Raw genomic sequence first — 19,825 nt, 5'->3', positions numbered from 1 at the left:
GGAAAGAAATGCTCACTTGATCCGTTGATAGAACCAATTATATTCTAGACAATGAAGCTAGGAGGAGACCTAAACTTATACTATTTACACATGTTCAGCTGACGCATCAATGGTTCAACAGCTAGATCAACTTATCTCTAAAAAAAGTTGCATCAGTGTTCTTCCCTTAACCAGAATTAAGATCATGAGTTCTTGGCTAACAGAAGACATTACAATACAGTAACGCTTGCCCTCTTGGCTTAACCAAATAGGCTACCACGACTTCACGAGTTGATTAGGCATCACTTAGTAATTCACTGACACTGACATTACAATAACAACATAGAAACAACTAAGAAAATTACACGAGTTTCACATGAGGTTGACTCTTACAAGTTGAACCAACAGCTGACTGACAGAAGCTACAACTGACTCTCCCATTTAAACCAAGGAACTTGGAGCATACTGGTAACTTCTCGACGATCACTAGAGTCAACTTCTTGCATCGCCTCCCAAGGATGGAAGTACAACACCGTGACATTCAGCACTTACACTCCGCCTCGTCTTCCATATCTCAGTGTCTCTGTACTCTCTCCTTGGCTGCTTCAGTGCTGCAGAATATTATTGTGCCATGACCACCAACCTCCTACAGCAAGTCGTCCTGCTGGTTACATAAGTTTTGTTTGAGTTTAAGAATAGACTAACAAATTGTAGAATTCCACATGTAACACTGATACATTAGGTACCTTAATGCGAGGGGGAAAAAATCTTAGGCAACACAATATTGACAGGCAGCATATAAGCAACACTAACAGTTCATGACACATGGTACAGATAAAAAAAATGCTAGAACCATCATGTTGGACCATCAGAGTTTCAGTTTCATAAGTTACATTCATAAAGTTTGATAAATTCTGACATAATATAGTTAAATATCTACTTTGATGAAACACTGCTATGCCTGCTGACATTCTATTAACAAGCGTCAGGCTATTTTTTGGCTAATTTAATTCTTTCAGACTTCCACTTATAATTCTGTTAGTGCTCCAAATGGCAACATGATCTAAGGTGAATCCTAGTAATCTTAATCAGGTAGAAACATTTCACCTCTAAACTAACACTAACAGAAAGTATCACTGACAAAAGCTCTAAGCTAACACTAAAAGATACCGGTTTAAGTATCACTGACAAAAGTATTAAGGATGAATGGATGATAGATATTAGGTGTCGAATAATGAATCAATGAACATTTTTCACACCACAACTCTATCATATTCGAAGCAAGAATGTTCTGGCACTGGTAAAAACCGCAATACTGGGCACAAGCAATGAATGTTACCTGATTCCTCATTCAGATCAATCCATCATTCCATATTACCACTACTTGTCGAATCTGACAAACACAAGGAAACTGAACCATGAAAAAGAAAGTACCCAGAGATCTGACGGGAAGCAACCGGGCAGGGGGAGTCGGCAGGACGGCAAGCAACCGGGCAGGGCGCGACGGGGCCGAGGTGCTGCCCTCTGTTGGGGCGCCGGCAGCACGTGAGCGACGCCCGTTGGGCGCCTCGGTCGGCAGCGCCGCCCGTGACTCTGACGGCGGCACGGGGAGGCGCCGGCGATAAAAGTTCGACAGGGGTGAACGTGTAGGCGGCGGGCCGAAAAAACTGATCCATCCAAATAAATGGTTAGATCTTCTATACACTGTATACTACTACTGAGCGGTAGTATTGAGCTCCTCGCCGAATGGGCGGTGCCCGGTGCGCGTCGCAGAAGACGACGATGTCGTCGAAGCTGAGCCCCGGCACCTTGGTCCACGCCGCCGGGCAGGGTTGCAGAGGTGGAGGCCAGCTTTGTAGGAAACGAGGAGGACGCCGTGGACCTGGAAGCCGCCTTCGTCGGGCCCAGGTTCGGTCGCGATCGAGGAGGCCGCCGGACCCGCTTCCTGTGGTCAGTGGTCCCGGCGGGCAGGCGCGGAGGTCGATGGCTTCGAGGCGGACGCGGGGGATATTTAAATTCAAGAGACAGATCATTCAGGACGAGTGCTCCCAAATGCAAATGCGATACTCAAGCCAGGCACACACTTGTTGATGAATCAATCAAACAAATGAGCACAGCCGTCCACGACGACGTTGTGGCCGGAGATGTATCTGGGCTCGTCGCTGGCTAGGAAGAGCAGAGCCTCGGCCATGTCCCTTGTCTCAGCGAGGCGGCATTCTTGGTGAGGCCCACGACGGCGTTATTGGAGGCGTAGGCGTGGGGGCTGAGGCCGTTGAGCACGCCTGCGACACTGGCGACGGAGACGATGCTCCCGGCGCGGCGGGGCGCCATGGCGAGCGCTGCGTGCTTCTTCTGAGCGCGGCGCCCAACGTGTTGATGCGGAGAGCGCTGCGCGTGTTGAAGGACAGAATGCCCGTCTGGCGGCCCCGCACTCCGGCTTTGTTGCCGTGGCGCCACAGCGCCGGCGCGCTTCACGTTCTCCTCCACGGACACGTAACAGCGCACGAAGCTGACCTGCGAGTCCATGGTCCGGAGCCGGTGCGCGTACTACTTCCACGGCATCAAGATCGCAAGGCGTCAGCGTCGGCGATCGTGCGACTTCCGAGAGGAAGGCGGCGCAGCAGGGGAAGGTCTGCGTGCTCTGCATGGACTGATGGACGGCCGGGGTGGACGGGCTGAGCGCACCTGGAGGCCGCGCTCCGCCGCGCGTCGGAGGATCTCGACGTGCTGAGACTAGGGGCACCATTAGCAGCCCAGCGGATCTCAACGGGGAGTAGAACCCAACTCGCGCGGAGGAGGAAGACGAGCGAGTGGGAGAAAGGATAAGGTGCGGGCATCGCCGTCTTTTCTCGTGCTCCGTCCACGCTGGCTAGCATACATGTCTTGCCATGTAGGCGAAAATGGCAAGAAAAGTTAGAAAATCTTCTCTCACCACTGTCATTTGAAGATGTATCGTTGGTAACGATGGCAAAAAATTGGGATATTGTTCCTAGTTGACATCCATTGCTCTAAGCCACACTCACACCCATAATATCTAATAGTTGATTTTTTACATCCGCACCCGTTGGGTGTCAGGCACCAAGCGAGTATGCGCATAGCAATACAATGTACAAAATATATTGATATCAAATAGTATAATTTTTGCATGAAAATTATAATTTGAATAATATATCAAAGTAGTAAGCCAAATTTTCAAGTTTCATCCTAGTATCTAACAAAAGACAGTACAACCACAATACAACATCAAGTGGTGCAAGTACAACCAAGGGACCCTAGCTTTAATTTATTTTATATCACAAGACACGATAGATCAAGTCATTAAAAGTTGATAAATATTACATGTTCAAAGTTCGGACATCTCGTACTAACCCCATTGCATCTGTGCATAATAGAATATGGATATTTTAAGGAAATATGGATCATTGGATAACCATGGGTGAACCCTACACCCACAACCGTACCAATTGGTTGCTAGCCTCGTAGGCACCCGTATCCATGGGTGGATGCTTTTGACTGACATGTCATATCGTGGCTACCCATAAACTTTCATATAATAATACGAAGGGAACCAAATATTTTTCCATCCACGAGAGAGAAAGAAAAGGAATGAACATGTAGCTTTGCATTAACTTATTAAAGAGAGATGGAAACAAAATCTACATGAATTGATGCACTGTGTGATAGCAAAATAAAGCATGGATTGGTTTTAATTTCTCTCTGATAGGAAGCGTCCATCCAACGGCCCACCGAACCAGAAGCTCAATGGTGGCTGACCACCTTTTTTTTTCCTCTTCCCAGTCCACCAAACCAAACCAAATCCCCGCTCAGCGTTCTATCTCAGCAACGGTCACCAAAAAATCTCCAATCCCCACCAAGCCACCCTCTGAAGCTTTTTGAGCCACTACCATGGCGCACGACGATAGGAAAGCTCTCTTAGCAGCGCTTTAGAGTACTGTGTGCTCTACTGCGGTAAGGACAAGCCATATCAATATGGCGCCTCCTCTTGTTGGTGGCCACAAGCACAGTTGTGTCTGCCGTCTGTCTACATTAGAGGAAGTGGACTGGCTGTTGGAGAGTGGTATGGATGGGTGTTAGCTTCCTCCCGTTTTCCTCAATGGTGTGCTGGCCCAAGTCTAGCTTGGAGCATGAGATCCTCGTATTTGATGCCATAACTTCAAGCTTCCGATTCATGCACCATCCCGAGGTCAGCTCACCTGCATACCAAATGACAAGCTTAGGCGGAGTCCAGATGGTGACGGAGGTTGACGGTGTCTGAAAGCTTGCTGACTATAAACTCGAGCTCTGAGTGAAAGTTGATTAATCCAACGAAATTTTCTACTGCTCTGGATCAAAAGCGTTCATGCTAGTACACTTGTCCTGCTTGCAGGAAGCGGTCTCCGCAACTCTGAAACGCATGACATGTAGATTCTATTGGAAAATCACCTTGATCATGTGAGTTATCAGGACTCAATTTGGTGCTGCAACACAAGCAAAGTAAATTTGACTACTATGATAGCTACTTGCGAGCTAGTTTTACTACCTGCTATTTCTGCTACTTACTTGCTAAGTTACATTAAAAAGCTACGGTTTTGTATAAGAAGAAGCTGAATCTTTTCCCGGTCCAGAAAATCCCCCGAACCCTGGCTTTGCTGGCAAAGGGGATTTTTTTAACCTAGCCCGAAAATTCACTTCCACAGGAGTTGAACCTAGGACCTAGGGTGCTACATAAAGGATAAAACATCGCCACCATCAAGCTACAAGCTCGTTCACCTAAAGGAGCGACATCACTCCTCTACTTACTGGATAGCTTATCCTATCTTGCTTATAAGACTTGTCCTATCATTCACCCCTAAGTCTTGACATTTAGATTTCAACTACATCAATCCTTGTGTGCAATCCTTGGAAGATAGCTTGCCCAAGTGGCTTTGTTAGCAAATCAGCAAGCTGTTCAGTAGTGCTGATGTAGTTGACCTCAAATCTTCCCTCGATCAACATTTGTGTCAATGTGTTTGCTACGAAGACTGGATTCTTGCTCGAGGCAATTGCAGCCTTGTTATCCATCTTGAGCTCAAATGGCTTGGCTTCTTTCATTTTGGATTTGTCCAAATAATCTCGCCAACCAGATGTCTTGACAAGCAGCAGAGGTATACCCTGCTTCACTGGATGAGAGTGCTACCACTCTTGGTTTCAGGGAGGGCCAATTGTTTGGCTTTGAACCGAGGAAGAAAATGCTACACCTTGTGCTTTTGCATGTATCATCATCACCACTTCACCAGCCATATCACCGCCTGAATAGGCCAGACATGGAAGGCAGTATAGGTAGGAGGATTCATGCCATGGCAGGAAGAGAACGCATCCGCCGGAATGCCTGTCCAGCATAGCTCCTTCAGAGCATGGCAGGGTTGCAGAGGTACAGGTTCGAGCCGTGTACGGTGGTAATATATCATGGTCCTCATGCCACCTTCGTAATCCAATTGAGCTCTAATTATTTTAGTTCAAAATTATATAATATTATGGTCCGCTCGATCCTTAAATTAGAGGGGCCTTTACCACCCTAATTGAACGTGCCTTCACCCCTGATTGATCTTGCTCGGAGGAGTTGATCTTGCTCGGAGGAGCGGAGCTGCGCTGAGGATCGTTGCCAGCAACGCAATGATGTAGGGTAAATCCACACAATTCCACACACACCCTTGATAGACATGTGAGTCCAAAAAAAAAGTGCCTACAGGTCACCCTCTAGCTTAAAAGTTCTCCATAACCAAGATAAACTTGAACACCCGCATGCGTCTTCTCCGGTCTCAGGTCGTCAGGTCATTCTGAACGGTTCAGATTTCATGTTGCAACTGTTCTCTATTCCAAATTGTAAGTCAAAACCGTTCCAAATTGTAAGTTGTTTTGACTTTTCTAGATTCGTAGATATTATAATGTACCTAAATATACACTATATCAGTGTATATTTAGACGCATATTAATATGAATAAAAAAAACTAAAACCAGGGAGTAGAACACATGGTCCAACTTGCCCATTGCGATGCGACTCACCGCTCATCAGAAGTTACAATGTGCGAGCTCTGATAAGCACAGGTGTTCATAGATACTTTTTTCCCCATCACAAGATGTTCATGGATATGGAGGGCAACCCTCAGCGGAATGTTGAAACAATGAACAAACTGATTCCTAACTTGCTGGCTTTCTTAGAGAAAGAAATTCTGCCGAACCTGACTTAATTGCCTCATCACAATATAGTAACCCATAATCAGCCAAAGTGTATGTACAGACTACAGAGCTCAGAAATTTTTGCAGAAACAGAAGAAACTGAAGAAAAATGGCTACACGATGGAAGAAAACACTCGGAGAGTTCTTCAACCCAACGGGTTGACTCGCATCTTGTAGATGTACTTGTACAATACAAGGTATAAAGAATGTTTATAAGCAGCACCATCCCGCCAAACACATGTTCCCAGCCTAGGTACAAAATTAAACACAAAGCAAACACACAAGCAAGCCCCGTCCCGTCCCCTTTCCCGTCCAAGGTGTGGAGCAGAGGCCCATGCAAAAAAAATGTCTTGCCCTTGTACGTGTATGTATATCTGCAGTAAGGTGCACAAGCACATGACCTCTATAATACAATACCTGTCAAAATGCGCTCCATGCATCCGTTCCATGTTTTGTCGGGCTGCTTGACGTCTCTGTCGGTTTAAACGGCCCAGTTCCAAAGGGGTCCTCATCATCAAATGAGTAGCCCCGGTTGTTGTAGTCGCTGCTCTTCATGGAATCAAACCTCGCAAATGTATCCGTTCTGTCATGGTCGCTGGTGCTGTTCATGGAATCGTACCTCATGAAGCTGTTGCCCCCACCTTGATCAGAAATGCTGCGGAAAGAATCAAACCTCGCAAAGGTGTCATTACCGCCATTATCAGCATTGCTCCGGAAGGAATCAAATCTTGAGAAGCTGTCTCTCTGTCCAAAAGAATTGTTGTCGTGCATGCCAAAGGAGCTGTACTGAGACATTGTGTCAAATGAATCATCTCCTGCTTCGCTGTACCTTGGCGTGAAGCTTGAGTTGTACATTGGTGTACTCGGAACTGAAGAATCAAAAAATCCCTTTTGCTCATTGCCATACATGCTGCCAGCAGTAGGAGATTCTGCTCTGCTTGGGCCAGAATCAAACAGTGATCTCTGCATTGGGGTGCTTGGAAAAGAGTCGAAGAATGGTTTCTGCATCGGCGTACTCGGAACAGAATCAAATACTGATTTCTGCATCGGCGTACTCGGGACAGAATCAAATACTGATCTCTGCACCGGTGTACCAGGGACGGAATCAAAGAGCGACTTTTGCATCGGCGTGCTTGGGACGGAATAATCAAAGACTGAGTTTTGCATTGGTGTACTAGGGACGGAGTAATCAAAGACGGATTTCTGAACTGGTGTGCCTGGGATGGAATCAAAGAAAGGTTTCTCCATTGGAGTACCAGGAACAGAATCAAAAGATGGTTTCTGTTCCTTGGCAAACAAACTACTAGATGAGGAACCTCCAGTCCTTATCGGTGGAAGACCTTGTGGCCCAAAGAAGAGATCTGAATCACCATTCTCACCATCCTGAGAAACAGGTCGTGGAGGTAAGTACTAGATAGTGCAGTACATCTACAACAAGATACGATGTCAGAAAGCGTGAACAGAATCTAACCTTATGACCAAAGTTCCACAGGGAATCATTATCAATGCCATGATCAAACGATGGGGCCCATGAATGTCCATCATAAGTGTTATCTCCATGAGCAGAGGAATTCGTTGCTCCACGGTTACTGTAAAATGTACCAGTGCAATAATAAGATAACAAAAGACTGATTAAAATACTAGTATGCAAGAAGTGTCATTCAAGCTTCCTTTCCAACAAAAAGTGTCGCTTTACCAGTATGCAAGAAGTGCGTTTCACCTAGAACATTCAGGAACCAAATTTCCTATACGGCTACACCAGTTAGATTAACAGCATATTGAGTAAACAAAGCACTAGCAGAAGGTTGGCTTATAGGATAGGCCAATGGTCTAAATAGTTTCAGCAATTTGCCGAGATCATGCCCAAACCTGTAATATTGATTCACTAAGAAAATTGGCAAAGAGCTTAAGGTTGTATTCAGAATAGATAAGGTAACAAGTAGAGGGTTCCTTTCCTCTAGCTAAAGATGTGCATATTTCATATAAAATAAAAACATAATATATACCTGACGCTTTCAGTGGCACGTGGTGAGATGTCATTTGTTCCAGATTGCTTTTCGGTAGAACCATCCTCTCTGTTCTTGACAGGACTAACTGGTGGACTTTTTACTGACTCTGGTTTGCTATTGGATGGTGTTGCTTCAGGTTCGACTGCCTGCTCCACAGCAGCAGCAGTAGATTTATCACCCTTCTTGTCTTCTTTCTCTGTTGATGCCCCATTTGCAGACACTTTGACATCTTCAACAGTAGGCTCACTCTTTGGTACAATGGGAGGTTCCACTTCAACTGTTAGTTCCTTTATTACAGAGAACCCTGGAGAAATGCAAATGGAGTAACATAGTTTAAAATATAAATGTTCAACAAAAACACATAGAATAATGGAGATCCTGGCAGAATCACGATTCAAGGCATACCTTCATCTCCAAATCTGTCCCATTCTTCATCCCATGTGGCTGCTGTTTCCTGTATTCCAGGTTGCCAACCTAAAATTGAATAATAAAAGCAAAGAGCAGGATCCATGTTAGCAATTGGGATCAGATGAAGCCCTGAAACAAATTTGGTTTTGCAATGAATAGTGCATTTTGCGTTGTTATGATGCACAGTAAAATAACCTAAGATTCATTTTGCATTAGTTCATACCTGACAAACTGAAAATTAGAGTACGACATTTCATTAAATAAGAGACACAACCAGCACAGACCAATACTGGATAGAATTTAATAAACAAACAGGATAGTAGCAAGTACCAAAAGGAAGTTCCACCAATGTAGTTGGCTTAGCTCTCAAACCATATCTCTTGCACTGTTCATTCAATGATTTCACAAGCTCCTCAAGATCAGACTGTATCTTATTAGCCCGCTCCTATGAACAGAGGAAAAGATGATCAGGGAACAGATGTATGGCGTAACCAAGGAAATATATTAGAAGAGCAAAAATACAAACCTGAAGCTTTTCATCACTTTCATCCCCTTTCTGTAGCTTAACTATGGCGTTGTAAATTTCAAGCTTCTTCTCCTGCAAACATAAGAAATAAATACTATGCTCGCAGCCAGACCTCAACGGTGATAGCTCACAGTTTTCCAGATAACTTGATAAAATCACAAGTATACCTGGATCTCACGGAAAGTGGCCTCATCCATTGTTAGCTTTGATGCCACATCTCCAACCTTCTTGCATCTCTCATCATATTTTGCTGCAAGGGATTGAACCTGAATATAGAATTAAGAACTGTGAGATTTATGTAAAACTGACCTAGAACAGAGAGCCCCCTCTTACTCGTCCTCATACAAGGGACTTCACAGGGTATAATCAAATTGTAGCACAAAATATAATGCCCAAAAGTGTCCTAGCTCCTTCTAAAGTAATATATGATATGATTCCACAGGTTTAAAATTCTTCTGAAAGCTCAACTTCTTGAGATCCAAGACTTGTAACTATCTCGAAAGCATGTCATAATAGGAAACTTGAACAAACATTATGCTTGACATATCACAATACAGAACAATGTAACAGCATAGTTAAATGAAATGAAGGCTAAGATGCTGGAGATATGACTTTCATCAATCTTTAATGCTTCGACAGCACTTGCACTTCAGAAAGCACAAACTGTTTGCCCAAAAAGGGTAGGAAATATAATCACAGAGCTCATTTCTTAATCAAGGTTACAGAGAAAATTACCTCACGTTTATCAGCAGACATACTTTCCGAGACTTCATTAAGCCTGTTCTCACACCTACTTTTGTAAAGAATCTAGGATAATATAATGAAAATAAGTCAGACAATAATACATCAAAATAGTACAAATATTTTATACAATGCAGTGTCATTCAGCACTTCATATATATGTTATATCCTTTGTCTGTGGCTCTTGTTGGGTTTCATCAAGGAAGTGAGCCTAGCTCAACTGGCTAGGGTGGGAGGTGTGGTCATGCACTCCAACCACCCAGGTTCGAGCCCCTTCTAGCTCGAATTTGGGTGCCTATTTCTTCTTAATGAAAAATCGCCTAGCTCCTCCTAGGTTGATCTAATTTTATCTTGTTGGGTTTCATCTATGGCCTAGCCCAACTTATTTGGGACAAAAGGTTCTTTTTGGGGGGTCGATGATGCAAGTTAGCAAAAGATAGTTATGCAGCTAGATGGCTAACTAATGAAATTGGAGGGTAAATGAAAATGATAGCATGGGAATTGAAATTAGTTCAGTAGAACCACATGTTTCTATTTAAAGAAAGGCATGATGCGAGAGAATACTCACAAGCTCCTGCATCTTGGTGCGATAAAACTCGGTCTTCTCTCTAGAATCCTGGATTTCCTTTTCCAGTTCTTGGACCTTCACAGAAGATTAAAAATATGTTATGATAACATATCAGGATAACCTAAATGAGTAGAATTGTATGAAGTCGAAATCTTGAGTTTCGCCAACCAAAACAAATTATCTAGACATCAAGTGCCACTGCCATTTTGATTACCATAGGAAATACAATTGGAACATCTGAAACAATGTTCTAGTCATTAATTTGTGTGCCAAAGAATTTTAGCTTGGTTATATTTTTCAAGTTTTTAAACCTTGGTCATGAGGTATCCAAGAATTATTAACCGTGTGACGCTTGAGCTGTTCGAAATAATCTGCTTGCCTCACTGGCACTACAAGAATGGTAGGGTTTTTTTGTGTGGTGGTGGTGGGGGGGGGGGGGGGGGGATAGATTTCTTGTCAACTCAACCGTGGTTAGAAAGACCCGGTTCTGAAAAATCACTTCAAAATATATTTGTCATTTCTTCTGTTTTCTCAAATCTTAAGACATGAAAGCTCTTGAAATAAGGAAATAGAACAATATACTTTCTTATCAGCGTCTGAAGCTTCCTTAAACTTTGCTTCTAGTGTGCCTTGTTCCTCCTTGCTCAGCTGGCCAACTAGATGTTCCTCCAAGACAGGGATCTTTGGCTTTTGTTGTTCTGCCTTAACAGTATCATCAGCATCTAAAGAAAGAGGCCTTCGAGATGGTGGCTTCATGGATGGCGGAAGCATCCCATGATGTGGTCCTTGCATTCCTCTATTTGCTAATCCTTCAACAAGTGTTCAGTAAAAACAGCATCATTGATAATGTACTCACTTACAAGTTGGTGATAGAAAAATCAACAAAGCAGTTTCTCTTGGATAAATACCTGTACTTGCATGAGAAGGCGGTCCACTAGGGTTTCCTGCAAACTGGCCAGTAGAGGGTAGCGAGGTGCCCTCGGCCCAAATACCATCCGGTAGTACATCAGGAAGAGGACGATGCTCTCGGTGCCTCTCCATTAAGTACACGGCAACACAAAATTCCTTGAAAGACAGCATCCCATCCTTATCCTGGTCAGACAAATCCCACACCTTCCTTAAGATATCTGTAGGTGGAGATGAAGATTTTTAGAAACTTTATATGAATATAGAAACTCAATTTCAGAGGAAATTTGTACATCAGAAGTAATTCACAGTGGGAAAAAAAGATAGTAAATGCGGAACTCTTCAATGCACCTTTGACACTGATAACATAATAAGTTGTAAATTGAAGTAAGGAATATCAGAGCATTGTGGTAATGCACAGGGACACTTAATTCCCATGATTATGATGCTAGGCCAAGTAGAAAACATCGCTCAAATGATATGAAGAAGCACTATGTGAATTCAATGTGCAGCTAGTAGTTGAAAAGTAATTGAGTAACAATATATACATGCACACAAGAGATGTACTGACAACAGCTAGCACACAATAGTTCTGAATGAATTTGGTACCCACAAAAATTAAGGAAACATTTAATAAATCATCTAAAATACAAGTTTCATGGCAAAAAATAAAAAGGAAAACGGAATGAAGGAGATTACAGACAATAAATGGACATCTCAAGATAGAAATTTCAAAAAAAAATTTGCAGGTTATACTGTGCATATAGTTACCAACATACTATTTGCTTGGATTACTGAAAATGTAATGAGTAGCATCATCAGCAGAAAGAAACATGGCTATGAACTACAGGATCTAGAAAGAGCAGAGTAAATATAAAGGGACATGTGATGTACCTCTTGGCAGCCTCCAACTTAAAAATAGATTCCTTGCCTCTTCGCCAGTGATCTTCCCATCACGATCCCTGTCTACCTTGATAAATACAATCATATATTTCCTGACATCCACTTGAGTGATTTTCGGCCATGGGGCCTGAGAGTGGTTTGGATTTGAAGGAATTCCACCAGGAATATTTGCACTCACTGGTCCTGGAGTGCTTGGTATAGAATTAAATTGTTGTTGCCTAGGAGCTGGTTGACTGTGTGGCAACTGGCTAGTATGAGAAGGAAGTGGCGATATAACCTGCGCGGGACCAGCCTGCATTGGCTTGGGAGGGTGATGAGGTCCAGCAGCTGAGGAAGGAGCTGTAGAACTGGGCAGATTATTTGGGACGTTGGGGTGCAAAGATGAGTCTTGTTCCGCTTGTGGAGTTGCCGAAAAGGGGTCAACACCAAAAGTTGAGTTAGATGACAATCCATTACCCAAGGGTACCAATGCCTTGGAGTCATTAACTGATGGTCGTGAAGGCATCATGTTTAAATTTGTTGAATTTGCGTTGGCAGGCGTTGTAGCACCGGCCGTCTGAGAATTGTAGCCTGGTAGAGGAGTTGAATTCTGTGCTGAAATTCCTGCACTATTAAGGTTGGCCTGCGGAGAAATACCTCTGGTTGGAGCTTGTGAAGTTGCACCCAACGGACTTGCACTCCTCTTACCACTAAACCAATCAGTAGCTAGATTTGTTGTGGTTGAACTAGTATGGTTTAGCCCACTAGGACCACCTCCGACGGGTGGCCTGGAAGCAATTCCCTGAGCAGGGGGCACAGCGTTTGCATTTGGAGGTTGTGGCGGCCTGACTTGTGGATTTGATGATGCACCAGGAAGCACTTGTGGTCCTCTTATAGCATGATTCTGTTGACCAGACCCTAGTGCTTGAGTGGCATTCGGGGGGCTAGCTGCACTATTTGTCTGAGGAGCAGCAGTAGAAATATTTATCCGAGGAGCAGGAATCTTTGCAGCAGCTGGACCAAACAATGCTGACCTAACAATATCAGGTGTCAATTCTCGACCGCTCTGAGCTACTGTGACAAGTTTAAGCGAATTGTAGAAGTCTTCACGCCCAAGGAAACCAGTCCGATTTTTATCAGCATACGTCCAAATCTGAACCACGGAAGAAAAATACAGAGCATCAGTAAGAAGCAAATGCAATTGTAGTGTGCAGTTCAATAGTGTTTAAATTTCTAATGATAGCAACATTCCAGTATATTACAATTGATTGGATAGTGCAATGTGCAGTTAAGTGTGGTTCCAAATAATGGGTGCACAGCTATTTCTTCCAGCTAACACTTGAAATGTAGCAAATGCTTACAGCAAAAGGTTGGCAAGTTTTGCAACAGCAAAGAAGTACTCCTCTAAATGTTCATTCTTAAAACTGTGATTCTCTCATCCAGAATCCAAACTTGAACAGCGCAAAGACACACTAAGGTAACCCTGTACTGCAACTTGGATCCCAACAGCATAACAAGTGGAAAGCCCCAAACCTCAGTTGTCTACACTTGCTAGTGAGAACATCATATATAGAAACTTAAAGTGATGTTCCAAGCTTAAATTGGTGAGCTCACCGTGCTATAGAGATAGAACGAGCAAAATTGCGAGCTAGAGCACGTAATTACGCAGCTGGATCAAGGCAGGAGTAGGGACATCTAACTGTAAGCATGAAGCACTGAAAAAGCAGCTAAAGTTGATCTGCTTGGTCGGTGGGAAAGGACGACATCCACAATGAGCAAAGCAGAGCAGGCTACAAATCTGGGCGCCTCGAGCCCACTAGAGCTCGAAATCCCGAGCGGCGCAACTGGCCTACAGCAACCACCCCCGCGATTGGAACCGCAGGGTGGCTCGAGTGCCACAGATCGTCGAGGCGCAAGGCGAAGGCGCGGAATTGGCGCGCGGAGCGGCGCTAAGGAGGGGAGATCTGAGGTTCACCTGCGCTAGGACGGGCTGCGGGAGGCCGGAGCCCTTGAAGAAGGCGACGGCCTCCTGGCCGCTGATCCGGCCGTCGCGGTCCAGATCCGCGGCGCGGAAGTAGGCGTCGAAGGCCGCCTCCATCGCCCCCAGCAGAGGGCGTGGGCGGCGCGGCTCGCTGGGGCGGGAGGCTGTCGCCGGCGGCGAGGGTACCCGGCCGGCGAGATCGGGGGGAGTGGGCGGGCGGGTGGAGGCGCGGGTCGGCGTGCGGGCGGTGGTGGTGGTGGGTATATTGCCTGGCCTTGTGTCGTCTCGCCCGGACGGAGATGAGTTGCATTTCGCTGGATCCTACACCTCCAGGGGCTTTTCTGTAAAAAAGTAGCCGTGCAAACACATGTCTTTTTTTTTCTTCCTTTTTTGAACTGGTGCAACTGCAAACAAAATGTTGGTTCATCGAAGGCTTAAGAATTCAGACCAGTGGAGTTAAAAGTTGAGAATAAATGTACTTACTGCCAGTTATTAAGTGTAATCGTAGTGCAAGATACAAAACAATTGAATTTCACCAAAATCATAGTCTGATTTTACCAAAATTTATTGTGACCAGTGTCGATCCACCAAAGAGTGGATACAAAATAGAGGCGCATTGCCATATGCTGAGAAGAGCTTGCATTGGACCTGCTCACTTGTGCTTTTTTGCAGATGCAGCCGCTCAGCTTCAGGCTAGACACTATGAGTTGCAGCTGCTGATGGCTGGTTAGCCGCAGCTCCTGTAGTGGCTGGTCGGCTGCAACGGCAGCTAGCTTGCCGAGCAGGTTGATTCTACAATGTCCTTACCAAGAATAAAAAAACTAGAAAGCACACCAATTTTATTTTGTTTATGGTGGCAAGAAAAAAAAATTGATCCATCATTATAACCTTTTTTAACATTAAATGAGCATTCTCATTCATTTTTATTATTTCTCTCCGTTGAAGCTTGATCGAGGCTTAAATATTTTGGAATGCACCTGTAAACTTATCAATGCACATGATAAGCTCAAAAAGAAGAAGAAAATTGGCTGCAAATGTTAAATGGCTGAATATACTCCGGCAAATCACAGGGCTTAGCAGAAGTAGCATATATATTAATGATACATCATCCATGTGAGCATACATGCTAACTTGTTGAGTTATTATTAGTTAGTCGATCTATGTTGCAGCCGACATGTACATATATGTTACACATTATTATCAAAGCCTCCAGCACAAGGGGCTCTGTATAGCTAAAGGGAGATGCATCATGCATGCCAACATCAACAACGCACACTTGCTCACAACAAGATCGATTATTTTTAAGGAAACAAGATCGAAATTAAATGATGCGTATATACTGTTCACCGGAAGTATGTGATTTAATTTTATTCATGAATTTATAGTTCCTTTTTTATTATACATGCGTCTTTATCAGAGAAGATATTTTTTTCTCGGGGGGTGGGGGCGAAGGACTAGGAGAATTCATCTTTTTGGGCAGTGGAACTGGATCGCATTTCTCCTGGATGACGGTGTGACGGTAGCTCTTGCATCCTGTTTAATTTCAACGTACTTTGCAGTGCGGCATCAGCACATACATGTTATATAAATTAAATTAAGTAGAAATATTGTAGTTTAATCTGCGCCGCGTGTCCTAATTTAACCCGCTGGGGGGCCCATCGGTCAGTCACTCGATCAGCAGGGAAGGCGCTGAAGAAGCACGCTTTCTTCGTTACCATACACAGTGCATGGATGGACAAGGCACTGGACAACCTTTGTGGTATCATATCATAAATATATTAAATTCTTTTCTAGTATCATAAATATAGTTATAAATATAATTATAGTAGAGGTAATAAAGATGTAATCAAATGTGTTGTACTCCCTCCGTCCCAAATTGCTTTTCTAGTTACTGAACATTTGATATGCACCAAGATATATGTTATGTCTAGATGCATAGCAAAAATCGTGTATTTAGAAAAGCTAAAATGAACAGTAATTTGGGAGAGAGCGGATGGCTGGCTGGAGCAACCAACCACTGTAGCAGGAGGATGTTTGGTACACCATTACATCATCCACATGGACTTTTGGAGAAAAGGAAGGAAGCTAATAGTATAAGCTGCCAGCCTGTCATGTTTAATCCCCATCACCTCTTCTCTAGTTCTCTCTCTCTCACACACACACCAGATGAGTGAGATACCAACAACAACATGATAATTGATAAAGCCAATGCAAAAAATGGTTAGGCTCCTCCAGATCAGATCTGAACCCTCAACTCAATCAATTATATAAATGCCACTCTGATTGCCCACCAAACTCTCGCTATTTCTGGTACAAGCCCAACTTCTTACCTTCAAACTTTTTACAGGGTTACTTGCTTCCAGTTTCAGGAAGAGTAGCTGAGCCTCCCTGGCACATCTCTCAGCCCACCACCAGGATACAGCACATGATTTCGTCTGCCCAGTTACTGTCACCTTTAGGAACTTGGGGGTTGAAGGGGAAATTAGTTCATTTCTCTTTCATCACCCTGCGATCGCTCCCAAAGAGGAATGGTTTATCCAAACTAGCCCTTACCGTTACTACTCATGCACCTTCATGTATGACAAATGCTGATGCGTACGAGGAGGCAGTATCGTCCAAAGTAACAGGGCTGGACGACCATTTTTCAGCGGCGATACCAATCGTCATCTAAATTGAACTGCAATGTCCATGCATCGTAGCAACTTTGCATCATGTAGGCTTTTCTTTTAACAAAATGGAAAGAACACCAATGATGGTTAAGCATTTGGAAATGGTGAGCTAACGACCAAAGTTTGGAAAGCAGCCAATTCAGTGGAAGGGCTCCAGAGTTTAACCAAATCACTTCACTTGGATGCACATTTTAGGAGCATAGCTGTTGCAGCTACAATGTAACAAGCAGCACAAACAGACTCACACACCAATCATGAAGGTATTATTAGTTAGTACATTCCTTTGATAACACATAACTTCTAATTCTACCATAACAAAGCAATCATGTTCACTAGTAGTTACGATCAAATACACAGATCTCTTGCATGTTGTCACAATCTTCCACATTTTAGGAACAAAACAGATATGCATCATAATCACAAGGGAGCAAATGAATCATGGGAAGGGAGGTAACTACTACAAGCTCAGTATATGAAGACCATTGGTTACACCGTGCCATTTATTAGAATGATGATATGCATAACAGGTACAACTAAATGGGTTTGTCACACTCCCTATTACTAATGACATCAAATGGGAAGGGTGGAACAGAAACAATACGGTAGAAATACCTTGTCACTTATATACCATAAAACAAGCACATTTGTATAAAAAATCAAAGCAAAGGCAAGATCTACCGAGAGAGATTTACCTCCTCTCCCTCTTGGTCCGAATAACCACTTCAACATACAAAAATCTCACAACAAGCATAGCTAAGACAAGCATCTGCCGACTATACGCTATGGTACCTCGCTAATCAGCTTTCACCGAAGCTGAAGTTTCGGCTGCTGTAGGAGAGGAACACACGTTGTGCAACACCTTGCTGTCGGATGAACAGTGTGACGTTTTTAACTTCTTGAACTTCCATACAGATGTAATCTTCATCGACGCCGTGCCGTCACCTGGGGCCTTTGCATCTGCTGGACTCCCATGCTTTTCTGTTCCATTTCCATTCGTCTTTGGCTCATCCTGTCCTATAGGTTGTACAGAGGGTTCTGTTTCCTTGGGCTCTTCTGTTTCTTTATTGTTATGTTGGTTCAGAAGCAATTCCTTCCTCTTGATCTTCACTTTCCGAGCAGCGCTCAAGTTTCCAGTGCCAACTCCATTATCAGTAACATCGCCTCTACTCTTTGCAGCATGCCTAGATGGGTCATCACCACCATCATCAGGACCCCCATGCTTGAACAATGGAACAGTTGTCTCGCTAGATTTCTCCTCACAGCATCCATTAGATAAGCCACCGCCAGCCTCAATTGGCGCATGAGTTGAAGAACCATTGCAAGCATCGTCACGACCTTCCCTGTTACCTTCACCGGGGGCGGCTCCATCTTTGCCATCACCGGCTTTGCCGCGAGGCCTCTTGGGTGGTCCAGTGTGAGAGATCCTCGGTGAGCTATTCATGGCACGGTGCAAATTGCGTGCGATCTCTTCATCGGACTGCTTGCGCCTCCTAGGCTTGGGAGCATCCCCCAGGGTTCCATTGGGCCTGTACAACATCTTGACCTGGACATGCTTCTTCCTCGACTTGACCTTGAACTGGAGGCCGTTCCTGGACGTGCCTGTCCTGGAAAAGGAATCGAGGAACTCCATAGCAGCCCGCGCAGCGGCCCTAGCCTTGGCGGCCACGGCCGCTTTCTCGGCCGCGGCGGCTCGGGCAGCCGCGGCCGCATCGGTAGCGGCTTCCGCAGCCGCCCTCGCCGCTTCGATCATTTCCTCGGGCGAGGAGGCCGAGGCGTTGGCGGCGAGCGCCATCTCGCGGAGGCGGGCGGCGAGATCGCCGGAGGCGAGCGGGGACGGGAGGGGCTCGGCTGCGTCGCAGGAGGTGGCCGCCGTCCTGAGCCCGGCGAGCAGCCGCTTCCGCGGCGGCAGGTGGGTGTTCAGATCCGACGGCTCCATTTCCAGATCACAATTCAAACCATCTCGGCGGGGCACCGCAAGATCGAACGCCGCCAGCGATTGAATCAGCTAAATCTGCGCGACCATCCCGAACCAGGCAAGGCGGGGAGAGGCCCTAGCAGGGGAAATAAAAATGGTTCCTTTAGCATCAGAACCATCGAAAACTTGGTCGAATTGGTAATAAGAGTGAAGGGGGAGAGAAACCCTACCTGTGGGTGCGCCGGGTGTACGGGGATCGGCGGCAATTTGGAGTGGATTTTTGTGGCAAGAAGAGGAGGCCGGCGAGCTGCGAGGAGGAAGAGGCGACGAGACGAGGCGAGGGGATCCCAAAACCCAAGGCCACGGGGGCGGAGGAGGAGGAACAGATCAGGCTTGAGAGCCACAGTTTTATTGTTTCTTTTCACCACCAAGCAAAAGCATTGCTCCTCCAGTTTTCCGACACAAACAACATTTAAATGCCCGTCCTCTCTTCAAGTATCATCAAACTCTCTGTTATTCCAAATTTCAAACCCATTGACAAAAAAAAACTTTCTTATCAACAATTCATAGTAGTAGTACATTGTTAAAAAAACCAATTCATACCTATACCTCCCTCCACTTAAAAAAATACCTATAGATACCTATATTTTGGACATAACAAGGTTTTAAATGTGAACCATAGAGCTAGGGGTGACCAGAGGAAGGGACTCCAACGCATGATTTTATTTGCACTTTTCAAACACGTGAATTTTGTCCCCTTGGTCAAATTCTCACCTTCCAAAACAATTATGAAACGTGCAAATATCTCCAAATAAAGAGGAGCATCAAGAAATTGTACTCTAGAAGAATATTTTGTATAGAAACAAACACTTACACATGCTTGCTCGGACCTATGAACCATGAACATTGATAGGGTTAGCAGGGGCGGAGCTAGGCCGCTTTGTTGGGGTCAGCTGATCCTGATGACTTTTTCAAAAACAATGATTAAATTACTGATGATGACCCCAGTCTTTAATGGTGATGAC

The 19,825-nt window shown here is 44.7% G+C and overlaps 2 protein-coding genes and 1 long non-coding RNA gene across 4 annotated transcripts; all 3 read right to left on the bottom strand.

Moving 5' to 3' along the window:
* Positions 1–99: 99 nt before the first annotated feature.
* LOC111256989 lies at positions 100–2,885 on the bottom strand. Its single transcript, XR_002677339.1, has 2 exons — positions 1,414–2,885; positions 100–643 (listed from the first exon to the last, which is right to left on the bottom strand). It is a non-coding gene; the product is annotated as an uncharacterized LOC111256989 (long non-coding RNA).
* Positions 2,886–6,198: 3,313 nt separating this feature from the next.
* On the bottom strand, positions 6,199–14,457 carry LOC101784452 (epidermal growth factor receptor substrate 15-like 1). Of its 2 annotated transcripts, none has more exons than XM_004966468.3 (13): positions 14,211–14,457; positions 12,248–13,388; positions 11,356–11,574; positions 11,030–11,256; positions 10,448–10,522; positions 9,874–9,945; positions 9,306–9,404; positions 9,139–9,210; positions 8,943–9,057; positions 8,610–8,678; positions 8,202–8,508; positions 7,667–7,784; positions 6,199–7,578 (listed from the first exon to the last, which is right to left on the bottom strand). In XM_004966468.3, the coding sequence occupies exons 1-13, from the start codon at positions 14,331–14,333 to the stop codon at positions 6,616–6,618; spliced, it is 3,600 nt and encodes a 1,199-aa protein (XP_004966525.1). In that variant the 5' UTR covers positions 14,334–14,457; the 3' UTR covers positions 6,199–6,615. The 2 variants fall into 2 exon arrangements, with proteins under 2 accessions (XP_004966525.1, XP_004966526.1); XM_004966469.4 differs by having other exon boundaries at positions 11,030–11,250.
* Positions 14,458–17,356: 2,899 nt separating this feature from the next.
* On the bottom strand, positions 17,357–19,225 carry LOC101783772 (translation initiation factor IF-2). Its single transcript, XM_004966466.4, has 2 exons — positions 19,031–19,225; positions 17,357–18,936 (listed from the first exon to the last, which is right to left on the bottom strand). Exon 2 carries the CDS (start codon positions 18,819–18,821, stop codon positions 17,679–17,681), a length of 1,143 nt encoding a protein of 380 aa, XP_004966523.1. The 5' UTR covers positions 18,822–18,936; positions 19,031–19,225; the 3' UTR covers positions 17,357–17,678.
* Between the last annotated feature and the right edge of the window lie 600 nt (positions 19,226–19,825).

This window comes from Setaria italica, chromosome IV, assembly GCF_000263155.2.
Source record: "Setaria italica strain Yugu1 chromosome IV, Setaria_italica_v2.0, whole genome shotgun sequence".
Classification (NCBI taxonomy): Eukaryota; Viridiplantae; Streptophyta; class Magnoliopsida; order Poales; family Poaceae; genus Setaria; species Setaria italica.
Note: the sequence above shows the minus strand (reverse complement) of the source record. Positions and strands in the feature narration are given on the sequence as shown.